Below are 13,378 nucleotides of genomic sequence, written 5' to 3' on the forward strand. Positions count from 1 at the left end.
TAAAGTAATCAATACAGGTTCCCACAGTAACAGCGCCCCATACTCAACGGGAAACCGGTTAGGTCTATTCCTGGAACCAGATTGCAGCTCTTCCGAAGACACGGACTTTGCTTTCGCGTCATGGTAACAGGTAGCGCGTTTGAACAACAATGAACTTGCAACAACAAGGACACTTTGGAAATTTAAACAACACATATACTTATATCAACACCCATGTATAACCACACACACACACACATAGTGTATATATATATATATATATATATATATATATATATATATATATATATATATATATATATATATATATACAAAGATTTTGGAATTTAAACAATACATATACGTATATCGAAACCCATGCATACCCACACACACAAAAAAATATATATGTATATATATATATATATATATATATATATATATATATATATATATATATATATATATATATATATATATTACATAAATATCATTACATCCAAAAAAACAGCCACTAAACCAACAAAACAAAACACCACAAGTGAAAATCATGTGAATGAAAAATGAAAATGACAATTAAGAAAACAGGAAAATAATACATGCAAAAAGCAATACCAAATTTAAAGTTTTCTCTGGGTATAGGACCAGTAGTCCTATGTATCCCTCGCTATTGATACTGCCTCTAACTTCATACTCAAGAATATTAACTAGTATTAGTATAATAAACGAGGTTGATAGTGTCATGAATAAACTATCATATTTATTATTACCTGTAGTCATGATAAAAATAATTAATTTACTCAGTTATCATAACTATATTTAGTACAGTCATACTTAAATGTGATGCAGCATGAGAGATCTTACTCTTATGAAACATACTTTGGCCTTATTTTATAAAATCGATGTGTTTCGTAATCAAATAATAGATAAATATGGAATATTTAGATTGTCAGTTAGTGAATTTTGAACAAAATTCTATGCACTCATGTAGCATCACTTTTGAGCATACGGGTACTACTTATCGATTTCATTCCATTCAGTACGTAATATGACGAGATAACGATTGAATATTATGACAGAAATCTTAAATTAGATATCCATAGAGATTTATCACATAGCTAGCATAATGCAGAGTTGAATTATTTCTTTTACAAAATACTTCAAATATTTTCAGCAAAGCTCAACAGTTCAGACACTAAGGTTGCAATGATACAGAGCATACAAAAGCATCATTTCATATGTCCTTTCTTTTTAGGAACCAGGTATTATTTATAAGTATATTGAAAATGTGCTCTCAAGTCCAAATGAGGTAGATCAGAAATACCTTTAAACATTTCAAACAGGAAAATATATGAGCAAAAAAAAATTTTTAGTTTTTCTGGCAACATTGGAACTCTGCCGTTGACACCAAGCTCCTTAGGCCTATTGCAAGTTTGGTTTTAATAGTTGTGTAATAACCACGTACTTGATCATTTTGTGACAATATTTATATATATATATATATGTGTGTGTGTGTGTGTGTGTGTGTGTGTGTTTATATCCATGTAATTATTTGTACCCATGTATAAGTGCGCTCGTGTAAGATATAGTTTTTGTAGACAAAACACTATCTCAGGGCTTCATGGTATAGCGCACCCCTAGAATGTATAATAAGATGTTAAGAAGCCATAAATCTCTGCTTTTACCTTAAAACACAACGAAACACTGTATAAAAAGATTTCTCTCTCTCTCTCTCTCTCTCTCTCTCTCTCTCTCTCTCTCTCTCTCTCTCTCTCTCTCTCTCTCTCTCAAGTTTCTAACCCAGATCTCCCTATTCAATTTTCCGGCCTCATTGAGTTCATTGCTCTGTACTTTGGATCTTTGAAGCCACTTCTCTTACGCTCCTCATGTGGAAAATACAGTTTCTTTCCCATTCACTTTTGTAGGAAGTGTGGGTCTTATCGTGTTGGGTTACAGACATCGTTGTAACCAATGACTATATGTACCCGACCACCAGGATTTGCTGCTATGCAGAGAGAAGACCTCAACTCAGGTTATAGATGAGATAACCACACTCTTGCGCACATGTTGAACAAACCCGAGGCTCGACCGATTAGACCTATCTTTTATTCAATCACTTCTCTGCGGTGGAATTCTCTGTCTCTCCTGCATTTTCTCATTCATTCATCTTGTCCCTTTTCAAGCGGCGGGAACGGGTCAGGACTGGCCAGCCTTGTCAGGTGCACCGGAGATTTGACTAAAGTTTGTTTGCAACGTTCCGTCGACCCCTAGCTGCGCCCCAACTGCTTAGCCTTTTACTTTACATCCATTCCCGCTTCCTACATTCCAAGTAGCTGTCCAACCTGTCTAACTATTGATTCTGTGCAACTTAGGTTTTTTTTTTTTTACCTGTTGCATATTCAGATCCTTGTACTTGGTCTCATTTAATGTCTGGATCTCTCTGTCTTGCTGTTCAGCCACTCCAACTACTTTTGAAAGCACCATGCACCACCTACGATTTTTTTTTTAAATCACCCAAAATTTTGTACGGGGAAAATTGTTCCCTAATTGATTTTCTTGTATTTATCCAGAATTGAAATGCTCGTGCTAACACAATATAGCACCATTCCCCATAATGATTTTCTGCCTTGCTCTTGCTGTGAAAGTATGGGTGTACTTATATCAGACTTATTGACCCATAACAATTGTTTATCGCGGTTTCTATAGCTATTTCAACTACATGTAACCTTTTATTTCCATGCAAATGGATTTTCTCCCTATGAGATCGTGCATTCTTATTTCATTTGTTTGTTTATTTATGCAATATCGCTGTTATTAGTCTTTGAAGATTATAACCCGCTCACACAAAACAGGAGTTTTATTAAATGTAAGTGTTCTCTAGTCATTGTCAACTTAGGTGGCGAAATCAAAAAAATGGAAAAATAGAATAAACAAGTAAAAAATGTGACGAAGTTTCATCGGCACAATCGAGTTTTTTGTCCAACCGCTACAGCGTATAATCAAGGCCACCGAAAATGTATCTATCTTACGGTGGTCTCGGTATAATGCTGTATGAGCCGCGGCCCATGAAACGTTAACAACGACCTGGTGGTGGCCTATCCTATATCGTTGCCGAAAGTACGGTTATGGCAAACCTTAACCTTAAATAAAATAAAAACTACTGAGGCCAGAGGGCTGCAATTTGGAATGTTTGATGTTTGGAGGGTGGATGATCAACATACCAGTTTGCAGCCTTCTGTCCTCAGTGGTTTTTAAGATCTGAGGGCGGCGGACAGAAAAAGTGCGGACGGACAGACAAAGCCGGCACAATAGTTTTCTTTTACAGAAAACTAAAAATTGAACGTAAAGCAGGGTATTTTTTATCATTAATAATCTCTGAGAAAAATTATATTTTCGCATTATTATAACAGAAAACGAGAAGACAGGTTTACACTGCGCTTCATCAAAAGCCAATGAGTATCTTTTGGCGTTAGTCGTCTGTTGTGGGTCGCAGAGAAGTTGGAATAGGTCGTGGGGCTAATGGTTTCGTCCAGAAAAGTTTCTGAAGGTAAAAGATCCATAGGTGAATATATATATATATATATATATATATATATATATATATATATATATATATATATATATATATATATATATATATATATATATATATATATATATATTTCTGCATGTATAGAATCTATCATCACGTTTTTTTTTTTTTACAGATATTGAGGTAACTGCCATAAACATATTGCCCTCTTAACAGCACGAATTCTTCACACTTTTCGGATAAGCATGGTACTACGTGAAGGTGGTCTAACGTGACCTCGTTCTGGTGTACTGGATGCGGGTTCGGTTCCTGCTCGGGACGTCAGAATTCTTCACTTGGTTATTCATCTGTATCTTGAGGCTTTGTAGTAACAGGTGAATCCAAAAAGTGCAAAAGAATCGAAAAGTTAAGAGGACATTGTGGTTTTGACATTATATACAGTATATATATGTATATATATATATATATATATATATATATATATATATATATATATGTGTGTGTGTGCGTGCGTTTGTGTCCGTGTGAGTGTGTTTGGTTTTAGACCTAAAACCAATCAAACATTAACTGTTTAGATTAATGTCCTCTATATTACAGAATTTGTTAATATCCAGTGATAAACCCTTTACACTATATAATTAAATATGCAATCATATGTATATATATATGTATATATATTGTATATGTGTATATACATAGCCTATAATGTATATATATATATATATATATATATATATATATATATATATATATATATATATATATATATATAGACACACACACTTCCTGTTCTCTTTGTGGCAGCGATTGCATACCTGATTACAAGGTTGAAGAGGCGTACCCACCCACACTTTCCTATATAAAGGAAAGGCCAGATTATATTGTGGGAATAATAAAGAATATAACAAATAAAAACATAAAAGGTTTCCATTTTCCTGGTCTAAGGAAATTACATTCCCAAGCCCCGCGGCAATCCTTCTCAATCCTTACTTACATTGATATTTATGAACATACGTATTAGTGTATTGGTCTAAGTTTTTAATATTTCTCGCTGTTTTATATATGCTACGTCCTGTTTTTGCACTTTTTGTACATTTCGAGTAAATCAAAATAGCATTAACGGGTAAAACAGCACAGCAGTTATTTTAGGTATGAAACTTTTCTTTCCATGGTAAGCACACGTGTCCCTCTGCTGCCGCAATGAATAATTTCACGCCTCGAGCATTACTTGGAAGGACAAGTGTAAATGATCGGCGCACGCGCAGACAAACGTGAACGCACGAGAAAACGCGGAAAAAAGCGGGAACTAGTTGGAACTGGTAAACATACCTATTTGATGAGCGCCTGCTACTGAATTCCAGAGAACAGAATTAGATTATACACAAACACGCATACATATATTCACGCAAACACACACACATATTTATATATCTATATATATATATATACATATATATGCGTGGGTGTGCCCGTGTTTAAGCAATATGAAATACCTCTGGTGTACACAAAATAAAAAATTTCCTTTTGGCAATGACTCAAGTCAAAATGCAGAGCGAGAATGAAGTCTCTAGAACGTAGCTTATTCTGAAATGGAAATATGATGATCAAAGCAATGAAAATTTCCGTTGCGGGAAAAACAGTCATTGCAACACGTAAAAAAAAAGAAGAGTTAAAACACCAACAGTTCGATACTGACAAAAATGGCAGCGCGTGGATACGCAAAATTTCTGTTGATTGTTCTTTGTTACTTAAGGTTCATTAGAGTTTTATGTTGTTATATATGTATATATATATATATATATATATATATATATATATATATATATGTATATATAGTATATATATATATATATATATATATATATATATATATACATATATACATATATATATATATATATAAATATATATATATATATATATATATATATATATATATATATATATATATATATATATCAACCCCAAGCTGTCTTCTCTAATAGGGGATGCCTGCAGGGAATAACAACATTCTTATTTTACCTGTTATTTACTGAGGACTGCCACAGTGATAGAAGTCAGCAACGCGGGCTAGCAGATAAATCGTACCTTAAGGAAGAGGAGGCCTCGTTAAAGGGTTGTGGAACACTTGGTGAGGGAAAATGCCCGTGGAATGGCAGATGGGCATTTCTGCCTGAGCCCAATGCCCATGAAGCTTTTCAGTCCTGAATTGTACTGGAAAAATAAACAATGGTACCTGCCACTCTCTAGCTCAGTGAAAGTTGCTAGCGCATGGAGTTTGCAGTACCATACATTAAATTGATATTTCATAAAATCAGAGGTGGAAACACACACACACACATATATATTTTAAATATCCTTTTTGTGTGAGCACTATGTAATTCTGATACTACATCTGTTATTATTATTAAAAGATCCGATACTAACTGGAGAATAACTTCAAACAAGTAAAAAAATGTGTCAAAGTTTCTCCAGCGCAATCGAGTTTTCTGTACAGCGTATAATCAAGGCCACCAGAAATAGATCTATCTTTTGGGGGTCTCGGTATACTGCTGTATGAGCCGCGGCACATGAATCTTTAACCACGGCCCGGTGGTGGCCTGTACTGTATTGTTGCCAGATGCACGATTATGGCTAACTTTAACCTTAAATAGAATAAAAAAAGAGGGCTGCACTGAGGCAAAAGGCTGGATGATCAACATACCAACTTGCAGCCCTCTAGCCTCAGTAGTTTTTAAGATCTGAGCACGGACAGAAAAAAGTGCGGAAGGACAGACAAAGCCAGCACAATAGTTTCCTTTTACAGACAACTAAAAGCTTATTACGTTTACAATGAATGATGTTAATTTTACATATAATGAGAGGGATTGACACTGGGCTCACCCTTCTCTGGCTGAATAATTTCCTTGAGTTCAAATGACACCTATGTTACTTTAAAAAAAAAAACGATGCAGAGTCACACAAATAAGCAACATGACAAAATTTCCTTTACCATGGAGAGAAAGCAGAACTACTACCCATTTCAGGGACCGCGAGTCATCGTTTTTCTCAAATATCTTTCAAACTAATTATTTGAGCTAAATAGTACTTTAACACAGTGTACAAGGCACCTCCCGCTAATTTTTGATAATATAGTGCGCTGTCAAATGGTTTCAGTTAAGGTGTTTACTTTTGACTTACATGGTGTTGCCAAGCATCGCCAAACTATGCATTCGAAAATCCTTTATTCCCATCCCGTCCCTCCCTCCCCCTTCCCCTCCTAACCCCTCCCTCAACTCACTTTCCTGGCCTCCCCATCTCCGCCCCCCTTTCCTGTCTATGGGAGATAGCAGACGTTCGAGCGTAGATTAATCCTGCTGACTCATCCGACTTTGCCTAAACTAACAGCATTCGACAATGCACTATATTACCAAAAATTAGCGGGGGTGTCTTGTACACTGTGTCAAAGCGCCATTTCGATCAAATAATTAGTTTGAAAGATGTTTGAGAAAAACGAGACTCGCGGTCCCTGAAATGGATAGCAGACCATTTTTTTAAACGTGTTTCTGTAGCGTGTAGAATAACTTCCTCCATTGCAAATCCTTATTAGGAAATCGAGTTCGAAGAAAAATTCTTTTCACAAAATGGCTTCACCTCCCGTGTCTTTTATAATATTCTTAAGTCATTCCTCTATGACATTTATGTCCTAAGGAATACGGACCCGGAAAACTCGAACTGTTCTTATCAAATTGCTTTACTTCAGTGACGAAACAAAAACGCATTTAAATAAAGGTAATATAAATTTTTAATGAGCACCTTCCACGAATTAAATCCTTCATTGTATTTTTGTCATTCAAAAATTAAAAAGAAAATGATCACTAAGAAAGGCTCCAGTAGAATCTCGAATAATTCGTTGTTTACTCACTCTTGTCTAGTTGCCAATTAGCTTATAATTACTTACTATTTTTTTTTTTTGTCGCTAGCATGACCACCATAAGAAAGCAATGAGATTAGTTTCCCTTGACACTGGTACAAAAAATCTTGCCTTTTCCTTTTTAACTTTTACTACGCTACACTGATGTACATGTTTTCTGTTACAGTATATTTTATTTTGCCCAGGAACTTGATTTTGAACTAAGAAGTTTGAAAATGCTTATATTGTGATGTAAATAAACAGGAAAATGTTTGGTGTCATTTTCCTGAAGTTGAAGCGAGAATAGCCGTTGTACATCAGCCAGTAGTGGTGATATTTATCTTGGTGTAACGAGCAATTAAAGCCAAGACGCAACCAAGAAAGCAGTAGAGCTACTGTAATAGAGATATCAAGTCCAGAACTGAGAAGGGCACTTCTTTTCCATTATTACGTGAAACCCGAAGGATTTGCCCACAACATTTATGATGTAGTAGAAAATTTGGATAGGTTCTGATGAGAAACTTCTTGCAAGTCAATAGCCGGCAACAAAATTACGAATGTCGATACAGAAGCGGTTGGGCAAACCGCAGGCCGATTTTAAACCAGTCCAGCGAATCCACGCCACCCCACACAAGTCAGTGACAACTGGGGTGAGTGTTTCCTTACTTGTACACGTAGTAAAACTGTTTTGCATTTCATTTTAGCATGGTTTCACGTGGCATGGTATAGCCTTTCATTTTTCTTAAATAATTGTAACATTTTGTGCTCAAAACTTCCTGAGTCAAGGCTAATGTCACCATTACTTCATGCGGTAACTCATTTTGTGTTTGGAGGCTTTAATCCGTGATTTACTGAAAAATGGACTTGAGTGATTTTTTCAAGCCTGTCATGGACTCCATTTGACACTTACATTCATTTCCCAAAGAATTTTCCGAACTGTTTCTGGCGATGCCGTTTCTCTTATTCTTTCATGTTCTGGTATATGTAGGACCTAAAAACCAAACGAAATCTTTTATTAGATAATTTGAATGAGTATCTTGAGCACTCCCTGTAGTGCAGCATTCTCCAATTAACAATCAGTTGTGTTTCACTCATGCACACTAGTACATATTTTGAAATGATTAATGAGGAACTTATAATCTATTAATTAAAAAAATATTTATTAGGTAAAATATTATGGGAAAGCATTCTCTTCTAGCAATTGTTCAAGTTTCGGGATTGGAATTCCAACCAATCGAGACTTCATGAATATCGGGACGATTAAAACACCCACTCACAGCACAGGTACTAGTCAGTCATGCTTTAGCAATGTTACTCGACCTCAGGAGGTCGATACGCAGGTATACCAGTAACCGTGACGTCACCTTTGAGTCACACATTTTGCTTTAAAGTATTTGTGCCAGTCTTACTAATAGTGCTCCGTGATAGAAGGCTAAGGCTTCTGAGTCATTGTCTGATATAGTATGTTATTTTACGGATGCATGAATTAATTTTGACATTTAACATCGGTATTGTAAACTATCTTGAACAAGTTGAACGTATCCATGAAGTGTCGTTTACTTCATAATTTTTAAGACTATTTCTAAATATTTATTTATAATTGGACGTGAAAATACGTTTTTACAAAATTTAAATACTAAAATAATCTTAAAAAGAGACATTACTTTAGCAACAGCATGTTTCTAGTACTGGTATTCTGATCTTGCCGTACTGAACAATACGATTTGTTTACATACATGAAGCCTTTGGGAAGGTTGACATGAGACTGAGTGCAGTGTTTCTTTAAACATATCCGGCGTAAACGTCTGAATAAAAAGTTGAGATGGCTCAAAGATGCATTTTAAAATGTTTGAAAGACTTACATGCTCCCATTGTACTGTCAAATGGGCGAAACTGTATCATTGGGCGCTCAAGAGAAACAAAAATCAAAGACAAGAGATGTTCTAAGAGTCAAGGTACGCATGGCTGCAATAAGCTATACTAGATGACAACCTTAGACCAGTACCCATAGTTATAGTATAAAGTATCTTACCATTGTTTACACATATCAAGAACCATGATATTGTATGCAGACAATTCTAGTTTATCTGAATCTTTTGTTCATCGGCCTGATACGCTTTGCTGCCTTGGTGACGGATTGCACCACCTCTAGCAATCAGTTGGTCAGGCAAGAACAAGTTTACAATAGAGAAAAAGCTGAAGCGTTACATTCTTTACCATTCAAGTATAGTATTGTAAGATTGTTCTAAAGTTTAGGCGTGACCTAAAGAGTGTTCTCAAGTAGGTAGTCTTAAGCACTGTATTCTGCATCATCATAGTGTTAGCCAATGCTCTTGTGCTGGTAGACTAGCCTGGCCTCTGGATAGAGCCTAATAAAGCTAGTGAGCAAAAGTTTCTTTGGCATAGTCCGGAGGGTAGTAATAATGCATTTATACCCTATCCCCATCACAGCCCTAAGGTAAGCTAGTCTGCTTTTTACACCTAGGCTAATTGGTAAAATTGAAGACTACTAATGTGCCTTTTGGTTTGGTATTTATCAGATTATATGCAAAATAGGTGCTGTGTTTAGTACCAGCCCCATGGGGATTAACATAAAAACTTAAACAATAGACAGTGAATATAAATACAAACAAAAGACAAATATAAGCAAAAGGTATAACTAAGCATTAGCTCTGTGTCGGGTGTTTCCTTTAAAATTGGCTTTTCTTATAATATTTTGGTTGCTTATCAACAATTTACTGTTATTTTTTGTTGGTCGCCTGTAATTAACCTGTAATTAACCCCAGAACTGATTATGTTTTTGTATGGGCCCATCCTGGAATGCTATTGCTCAGGTGCAGTGTTATGGGGGAACTTTTGTTAAAAAGTGTATTTTTTACCAGAGGGGTGGAGACCCTGCCTAAGTAACATGGCCTACTAGGTTAAGTTAGTATGTTAGGTTAGTATGGTTCCTTTTTATAATAGATTTCCTTAGCCAGTCCCTTCTTGATCCCGTAGGGGGTTAGTGCTGTAAGTACACTTCATGTGGTGCACCGTAGACATTACTTAAGGTTTTTTGCAGCTTCCCTTTGGCCCCTAGCTGCAACCCCTTTCATTCCTTTTGCTGTACCTCCGTTCATATTTACTTTCTTCCTTCCTACTTTCCTGACTCTCCTAAGAATTGTTTCATAGTGCAACTGTGAGGTTTTCCTCCTGTTACACCTTTCAAACCTTTCTGCTCTATTTTCATTTCAGCGCTGAATGACCACATAGGTCTCAGCGCTTGGCCTTTGGCCAAAATTCTATATTCCATTCCATTCCAATCCCTTCTTGAACATATGACTCCCTAATGACTTTCGTATTCATGGAACCATTCCATATAGTCCATGCGGAGCTATTACTTAGAAATACCAAACAAAAGTATAAGCAGAAGGAGGTAAATATATTACACTTGGCAAGTGGCGGGAACTAGGCCACAGCAGTAGTCTTCAGTTTTACTGACTAAGCTATTGGTAGAGTTAGAACTGGGAATAAATTGACAAGATACCCTTGCCCTTTGTGAAATATTTTTTAACTTGATATCCTAGCCTATCATTCCTACCTCAGCCTAGCTCTACCAGGTGGCACTCTGAATTGGGACTTTTTCTCCTAACTTTCCAACATTTACTGTCAGTAAATCTTGAAATGCCAATAGGCTATAGTTCTTATTCAGTTGTATCGAGAATTTATCTTAATCTGGCCTTGTTAGATTTGGGTTTAGCTTTCAAAACATTAATGTTTTAAGTTTGGAGGGAGATAAAAAAGATATCAAAGCCTAAAAGCTTTATTATTCTATATAGTTGCAAGTTAATATATATCACAGCATAAATATACAACTAAGAGAGGAGTATCAACTGCAGAAACATGCTTTGATAGATATGAAGGATGTGTATTTCCATATACCCAATCATCAGGACTTCTCAGGAGGTATCTCTGCTTCATCTGCAAGGGTCAGTACAGTTCAAGGCCCTGTGTTTTGAACTTTTGACTGCCTCTCAGGTGTGCATGTAAATGATTCAAGCAGTCGCTTCACCAACTGTGCACCGTACACTGGATGCAAACTTGTTTATAAGGAGCAGGATACAACTACACAAAGGTTGAATAACCACCAATGGTTTGGGGGAAAGCATCCAAGGGTCTATAGGTGTTTTCATGTAGAAAGAAGAAGGAAACTTGTCAGCCATAGCCTTGCCCTTGAAACCTAAAATATTAGTATCGCCTGAATGCAGTTGGTATGATCCAAAAGCCAGGTCTCCCACTGGCAAAAGACTAGGGGTTCAACTGAAAAGACACAGGGTCAGAAGGAGAGGTGCCAAGCTCACATTCACCTAGGTTGTTGCTCTAGGGAGAAAGCAGAAGAGGCATTATCAGAAACTTCCTTGTCAGGATCCCCTCAAACCCAAAGGAAGGGAATGAATAACTGATCATAAGTATGGAACGGTAAACAAAAGGAAATCACGGCACACCTCATCCTGAAGATGAGCTAATGTAGCCAGAAGAAAGGGGATTCTTCCATGAAATGACAGTTGTGGGATATATTTAATTTCTTCCAAAGGATGAAGGGGGAAAAAAATATCCCATAGTTTATGGAGAAGTAGTGTCAACTGGAACCGATTCTGGGAGAAGAATACCTGACTGGAAAGAAGGTTATCATAGAGGTTCGTCTGCAGAGGAAAGGAAAGTCAAAAGAAAGAAAGAGAGAGAGAGAGAGAGAGACTGTAGAAATAATGGTCCATGTAACACTCAGAGGTCGTGAACTGATCAGGTTTCCCCAAGACAAACAAAACCTAATGTCACATATGTCCAAACTTGGTACCTCTACGATTCTCCAGAAATTGAGAAGCAATCAGAAAGGTTCCTTAGTGCTCAGGAGTGTGGATAATATTCAGATTCAACACCAGATCCCCTTCGGGGGAGGGGGAAATCAGTAAGGGATTTCCGGTGAAGTGCAAGAAAAGGAGACCCCAAAGGAAGGTTTCGTAGCCCAAACCATAATGGGGATAGTCAATTATTTCCTTGTGTACTGTACAAAAGTCCCTGCTTAGAACATAGGATTTGTGCTGTGTGGGAGTTGGGATGGTGATGTATATACTGCTACAAAAGTGAGCTAATTCCTCAGACATGGGCATCATCTTCCTCTGAACCAGCACTGCTAGACCAGACAGCAGATAGTCATACCAGACACCAGTTTTGTACTGGCATACCCCTCTTAATGCATAAATTGTATCTGGAAAGATACTGGACTAGGCACTGATAAACACAGATTACCTGGCATACAACTGCAACATAACAGCATATATGGAATGCAAATAACATTGAAAAGATGATTTGTTTATAAGTCAGTTTAACAACAGAAGTCTGTATATCATAAGTATTATGGTCTGAGACTATTTGTGGGTAATGAGCAATCAAAGACAAGAACACTCCTGGAAGTACATGTTTGAGAAGGCCTACCCTTGGGGATGGGATCTCTTAACATCCTACACTAACCAGAACTGCTCCCCTTGTATTAAGGCAATATTCTTAATGGAATAAATCTATATTACACATCACTTACTGTATACCCTCCAGTACCTTATGGCAAGACATTTACAAGGCAAATAATCCTTAACACAAGCATCTTCATGTTTCAAGATACAACATGTATTGTGTTTGGTTAATGTTATGCAATAATCAAAAAAGACCATCTTAATAAACTTGATACTGTACACACTGTACTGAAAACTAGCACCTCATTGGAAAACCCATAAAGGTCCCCTACATCTCAAAGTAACATGTGACATCTAGAAAAAACAGAGATGGATAGCTAACAGTGCAAATATAATTTTCATTGTATTACTGTATGTCAAAACTTGGTTGAAAATTATCCTACTCCATTTAGCTAAGTTTTACATAACCAGTGAAAGAAGAGTTTTTAATAATTTCACTTAGGAATAAGTTTTCACCTATAATGGTAC

The 13,378-nt window shown here is 36.5% G+C and overlaps 1 protein-coding gene across 8 annotated transcripts in view; it reads left to right on the plus strand.

Annotated features, from left to right (window-relative positions):
* PNKP (Polynucleotide kinase 3'-phosphatase) overlaps positions 1 to 13,378 on the plus strand; it is a 41,084-nt gene that overhangs the window by 8,100 nt on the left and 19,606 nt on the right. The window contains exon 1 of one of the 8 annotated variants that reach the window (XM_067112572.1): positions 7,806 to 8,053. The exons of 2 other annotated variants lie outside the window; for them this stretch is intronic. Coding sequence is in view for 2 of the 6 variants with exons in the window: in XM_067112568.1 (XP_066968669.1) it covers positions 9,226 to 9,358 (133 nt within the window). In the remaining 4 variants the exon portion in view is untranslated. Of the gene's footprint in view, positions 1 to 7,805; positions 8,054 to 9,112; positions 9,862 to 13,378 lie in introns of those variants that run through there. 5 more of the 8 variants (XM_067112568.1, XM_067112570.1, XM_067112569.1 and 2 more) reach the window with 5 other exon arrangements.

This window comes from Macrobrachium rosenbergii, chromosome 12 (genome assembly GCF_040412425.1).
Source record: "Macrobrachium rosenbergii isolate ZJJX-2024 chromosome 12, ASM4041242v1, whole genome shotgun sequence".
NCBI classification, from domain to species: Eukaryota; Metazoa; Arthropoda; class Malacostraca; order Decapoda; family Palaemonidae; genus Macrobrachium; species Macrobrachium rosenbergii.